The sequence below is a fragment of the Garra rufa genome, unplaced genomic scaffold (genome assembly GCF_049309525.1).
Source record: "Garra rufa unplaced genomic scaffold, GarRuf1.0 hap1_unplaced_066, whole genome shotgun sequence".
NCBI classification, from domain to species: domain Eukaryota; kingdom Metazoa; phylum Chordata; class Actinopteri; order Cypriniformes; family Cyprinidae; genus Garra; species Garra rufa.
The window spans coordinates 1-6,327 of NW_027394341.1; the positions used below are offsets into that span (position 1 = coordinate 1).

Sequence of the window (6,327 nt, forward strand, 5' to 3'; positions counted from 1 at the left end):
CTTTCTTTAATTTCTTTCTTTCATTCTTTCATTCTTTCATTTTTTCTTTCTTTCTTTCTTTTTTTCTTTTTCTTTTTTCTTTCTTTCATTCTTTCTTTCTTTCTTTCTTTTCTTTCTTTCTTTCTTTCTTTCTTTCTTCAAAATAAATTAGTACTTTTATTCAGCATGGACGTGTTAATTTGATAAAAAGTGATAGCAAAGACCTATATTGTTAAATAGATTTTCTATTTTTAATTAATGCTGTTCTTTTTAAACTTTCATTTTTTTTTTTTTTTTTTTTGGATTCTTTCCTGGAAAGAAAAAAAAAATTGAGGAAGAAATTGAAATATTCTATAATATTATAAATGTCTTTCACTGTCTTTTTTTTTTTTTTTTTGGAACATGTAATACTTTTTTCATTATTCTTTGATTAATAAAATGTTAAAAAGAGCAGAATTTATTTAAAATAGAAATATTTTCTAATAATTTACATGACCCTTCAAAGTTTGGGGTCTGTAATGTCTTTTCTTTTTCTTTCTTTCTTTCTTTCTTTCTTTCTTTCTTTCTTTCTTTCTTTCTTTCTTTCTTTCTTTCTTTCTTTCTTTCTTTCTTTCTTTCTTTCTTTCGTTCTTTCTTTCATTCATACCTTCTTCAAAATAATTAGTACTTTTATTTAGCAAGGATGTGTTAACTTGATAAAAAGAGTTCTATTTTGAATAAATGCTGTTCTTTTTAACCTTTTATTCGTCAAAGAATCCTTAAAAAAAAAATCACGTTACAAAAACAAATATTAAGCAGCTGTTTCCAAAATTGATAATAAATCAATTGATCTTGAAATGGAACATTGATGAGTATTTTTTTAAGACATTAAAAAAAATAAACATAATTAATTTAAATTCATTTGTAATTTCCATCTTTTGGGGGATTCTTTCATAGAAAGAAAAAATAGAAATATTCTATAATATTATTAAATGTCTTTCACTGTATTTTTTTTTTTTTTTTTGGAACCTGTAATATTTTTTCAGGATTCTTTGATGAATAAAATGTTAAAAAGAGCAGAATTTGTTTAAAATGACCCTCGGGATGGTAATAAATGTCTTTGGTCTTTATTGCACAGGTGCCACCAAAGACATGGGGAAGATGTTAGGTGGAGAGGAGGAGAAGGACCCTGATGCCCAGAAGAAGGAGGAAGAGAGGCAGGAGGCGCTAAGACAGCAAGAAGAAGAGCGAAAGGCCAAACACGCTCGTATGGAGGCCGAGAGGGAAAAGGTCAGACAGGTCATTCGAGACAAGGTACGCTTTCCACATTTCCCATCTTCACTTCAGCTCCCTGTGACGGCTGATTAGACTGAGACCAGACGTTGGGAAACATGGGAGTGTTTGCTAATTGCTAATCAATTTTGAACTAAAGCAGGATGAAGCCATTATACCTTGATGACAGGACTTAAAGATTAATGCGTGTGTGGGAATAACACATTAAATCAGAATCTCCATTACCCTTTAATGAAATGTCACATTTGCAGGAGGTCTTAATGCCACCTAATTACAGCTAATTGAACAGCTCATTCTTAAGAGAGGAAAACAGCGGCAGCGTTAGCCAGAAGTATCAAGTCATTACAGGGTCAAGCACGATCCTAAATGTGACACTGGACCACAAAACCAGTCATAAGAATCAGTTTTTCGAAATTGAGGTTTATCATCTGAAAGCTTAATAAATAAGCTTATGGTTTGTTAGGATAACAGGCTTGTGCACAATTCAGAATTTCAGAATTGGCCGCCATTCAATTCATGAGTTGCAATTTGAATTGAATTGACTCCGCCCCACAGGAAGTTGAATTTGAATTGGAGTTGGAATGACAGGAAGTGGAATTAAATTCATGGCAATTCAAAGACATTCCACACAGTCATACAACAGAAAGAATGTGTTGAATCTCACTTACAATTACATTCATTTTGTAATTTAATAGCACATTTTGTTCCAACATATAGATAATGACCAAATTCTTGAAATAAATTACTCCCTCAATGTTTGATTCATTTTGTTCAAAATGTTATTTTCATTTCAAAGTAATCAAATAGCACAGTATAATCTGTACAAGTAGTTCAAACTAATATCATTTATTGAATATGTAATGAAATCATATCTGACATATATTGTAAAGCTTCATTGTTGAACACTTCACTTATGTATATGAATTTCTTTGAATTTGTATTGAATTGCAATTCTGCTTCCTTTAATTCAAATTCGAATTGTAATTCTAGATCCTGTTTTTGACATCAATTCAAATTCAAGAATTGAATTGTAATTTAGGAGTCATTCTGTATTGTGCACAAGCCTGTAGGATAGGACTATTTCAAAATCTGCCATCTTAGGGTGCAAAAAAATCAAAATATTGAGAGAATCGGTTTTAAAGTTGTCCAAATGAAGTTCTACGCGATACATATTACTAATCAAAAGTTAAGTTTTGATATATTTACAGTAAGGAAATTTACCAAATATCTTCATGGAACATGATCTTACTTAATATCCTCATGATTTTGGCATAAAATTAATGATGGCATAAAATTTCCCATTAAAATAAAGTTTCCCAATTAGGTTTCTTTCATGAACAGAAAATTAAAAATAAATAAATATATTGAAATGTTGAACAGTTGGGCTGCTTCATATTTTTGTATAAACCTTAGTATAGACTTACTGAAGCTCACCTAAAATACTGCAAAACATATTTTAATTGATATTTTTGTCTTTTTCCACTCAAAACATCCTTTAAACCAGACAAATATACTTGATAAACAAAATTAGTAAGAAATAGCATGATAACAGATATATCTAAATATATTTGGTAACACTTTATTTTACGGTTTTTGCTTATTAGCATGCATATTACTAGAATATTAGCCATTTATTAGTACTAATTAAGCACATATTACTGCCGTATTCTACATGACCTTATTCTACATCCCTAATCCTACCCAATACCTAAACTTAACAACTAGCTTACTAACTATTAATAAGCAGCAAATTCGGAATTTATTGAGGGAAAAGTCGTAGTTAATAGTTAATAAGTGTTCCCTATTCTAAAGTGTTACCATATATTTATATTTGTCTTCCCTATTTGGCAAATTGTTTTCCCCCTCTATTTTATCACTTTTAATTTACTTTGTGTGTGTGTGTCTGTGTAAAAACAATAAAATAATCTTAAGGTTAACAAAATAAAATATTCTTAAAAAATATATATATAATGGGAATTTTTGGGGCATTGGAATTTTAGACATGAATTTTTATTTATATTTTAATGTAAAACAGGATACAAATTGATACAAAAACAATATAAAAATATATTTTTAATTGTTATTTTTGTTGTTTTCCACTCAAAACATCCTTTAAACAAGATAATTATATTTGATAAGCAAAATATACAAGAAATAGCATGATACATGATATATTTATGTATTTATATATATAAATCTGGAATCTGAGGGTTTTAAAATGAAAAAATAAATATATTGAAATGTTGAACAGTTGGGCTGCTTCATATTTTTGTGTAAACCTTTATTTTTTTCTAAACCTTTAAAGTTTTTCCTTGGTTATTTGATGAATACATAGATGACAGTAGTATAGACTTACTGAAGCTCACCTAAAATACTGCAAAACATATTTTTAATTGATATTTTTGTCGTTTTCCACTCAAAACACTCATTCTTGAGGGTGCAAAAAAAATCTAAATATTGAGAGAATCGCCTTTAAAGTTGTCCAGATGAAGTTCTAAGTGATGCACAGTATTACTAATCAAAAATTAAGTTTTGATATATTTACAGTAAGAAAATTTACTAAATATCTTCATGCAACATCATCTTTACTTAATATCCTAATGATTTTTGGCATAAAATCATATTTAAAGCATCATTTTATAATTTTGATCCATACAATGCATTTTTGGCTATTGCTACAAATATTCCTGTGCTATTTGAGCACTTGGTATTTTATTTTATCCATAAATAATACCATTCCTCAAAGCTCTATTGTTTATCACAGCATTTTTAATAATCCACTGCTCCTGTTTTTATCATGTTTAATTGTCACTTCATATTTGATGTATGTTTATCCAGTACGGACTAAAGAAGAAAGAAGAGAAGGAAGCAGAGGAGAAAGCGGCTATGGAACAAGCATGCGAAGGCTCCTTGACTCGCCCCAAAAAGGCCATCCCAGCAGGCTGCGGGGCGGATGACGACGAGGACGAGGAGAGCATTCTAGACACCGTTCTCAAATTCCTGCCCGGACCTCTGCAGGACATGTTTAAAAAGTAACAGACACGAAGCTGTTTCTCAAGAAAGATGGGTGAGGGGGGATTTTTGCCAAACAGGTGAAAGGCTTTTCACTGCCTTGACAAAATTTTATTTGTTTCTTTCTTACGGATAGATATTCAAATCATAACCCAACAACGTTTGGTCTTTCACTGCCATTCAGGTTCAAATTGTTTACATTTTCTATAGATCTCTGTGTTTGTTTACTGATCACCAAGGTCTCTGATACTAGTTATCTGCCTTAGGCACTGAACGATCAGCCCCACGATAACAGCACATTACAGGTTGAGCTCTGGCACTGGCGATATGATGATTACTTCATTTTTAAAGGCTAGCTTGATTATAACTGTTCCTTTTTTCACAGAGAAATTGTGCAGAATGCAGCCGTAATGCTTTCAGTAGTGCATGAGGTCAAAATCTCACTATATGGTGAATTACACATTGCCATTTGTTAAAATGGAAGACGCTGATATACTGTCTTAGATGTGCCACATTAGACCACCTGAATGCTCAAATGGTTTGCAGCCTGGCAGTTCTCAATTGTCTGTGATGTATTGTTATTTATTTTTTATCTGAGTTTTGTTAGTGTGAATCAAAACTTGATTTGACCACAAGTAATATTCACATTAGCCTTGCCAGCAAAGATCAGGAAAAGCTCAGTAAGTGCAAACCGGACCAAAATAGTCTCTACAATTAAAAGTTATTCAGGACGATTTAAGATCTTGAAACCGTATTGTCAGTCAGGGTTTCACAGCACATTCATCATTTCCAAAACAAGCAGATCTGATGTTAGATCACTCACACATGACAATCAGAACTGGTCTCATACAAAAATGAAAAAGAATCATATTTTGTTTGTTATTTGTAGATTTCACATCAAAAGTTTTTTTGAAAGCAATTTAAACATGGCTCACAAAATATTTGAGATGTTCTATAATATTATGTAGAGGTCTGACCTGAATTCTAATGTGTACAGAAATGTAAAAAATAATTGTAACCTTTTTTCTCAAAATTCTTTTTTTTCCTTGCAGTTGTGAGTCTCTCTTACAATTGAGATTTTTCAGTCTCAGAATTTAGAATTGTGAGATGTAAACTCAGAATTGCAAGATGTAAATGACAAGAACAATAGAGTTTTAAGTTTATTGTGAACAATTCTGACTTTCTTCATAATTCTGAGAGAGTTCTGAAATATTTTGTTTTAAGTAATTGTAACTTTTTATCCCAAAATTATTTTTTTCTTTGCGGTTGTGAGTTTATATCTTACAGTTCTGACTTTTCATCTCAGAATTGTGAGGGAAAAAGTTTGAATTGTGAGACTGATTTCTTGTTTTGCAAGAAAAAACAAAACATGGTTCACAAAATATTTAGCTGAATATGTATGTAAAGATTAAAAGTCGCAATTACCTTAAAAATATGGAAAAGGGCCTCCATAGTTTTTGAAAATAATTATTTGTTTAATCCGTTTAACCCGTTTATTGATATAGTTCGCACAAAAGTGAGCATTTGCTAAAAATGAACTAACTTAAAGGCCACACTGTAAAAAAAAATGCAATTTGTTGAGTAAACTTAAAGTAATTTGTTACCTTGCTGCCTTCAAATTTTAAGTTCAGTCAGCTCAAATACGTTTAATCAACCTGAAATGTTAAGTTGTACTAAGACACAACTTAGATATTTGAGTTGACTTAACAAAAAATTTGGTTTGTTAAACTTACAAGCTGGGTAAGTTGTCACTTAGTACAACTTAACATTAAAGGCTGACTAGACTTTTTTGAGTTGACTGAACTTAAAATTATAAGGCAGCCAGGTAACAAATTATTTTTTTCAAATTGTTTTTACAGTGCATCCAAGATGTAGACAAGATTGTTTTTTTCATCAAAAATAATTATTAATCAATGAAAATATATACTAAATTAATACTAGGAATGCATGAGCTTCAATCACAACAGTAAAAAATACCAAAGAGAGAATAAACTGCATGTTGAATGAACTGTTACTTCAATACAATATTTTGAGAAACCATTATATTCATACATCTGATGAACA

At 30.5% G+C, this 6,327-nt stretch overlaps 1 protein-coding gene across 1 annotated transcript; it reads left to right on the top strand.

Moving 5' to 3' along the window:
• The first annotated feature begins 1,102 nt into the window (after positions 1-1,102).
• Positions 1,103-5,451, top strand: LOC141316019 (complexin-2-like). The gene is made up of 2 exons (XM_073832762.1): positions 1,103-1,272; positions 4,090-5,451. Exons 1-2 carry the CDS (start codon positions 1,111-1,113, stop codon positions 4,285-4,287), a joined length of 360 nt encoding a protein of 119 aa, XP_073688863.1. The 5' UTR covers positions 1,103-1,110; the 3' UTR covers positions 4,288-5,451.
• The last annotated feature ends 876 nt before the right edge of the window (positions 5,452-6,327 follow it).

What these genes read in the sequence shown, in the direction of transcription:
- LOC141316019 (XM_073832762.1), top strand. Translation starts at nt 1,111, where the DNA reads ATGGGGAAGATGTTAGGTGGAGAGGAGGAGAAGGACCCTGATGCCCAG. An exon ending in GACAGGTCATTCGAGACAAG is followed by an intron (nt 1,273 to 4,089) that starts GTACGCTTTCCA and finishes ATGTTTATCCAG; the next exon opens with TACGGACTAAAGAAGAAAGA.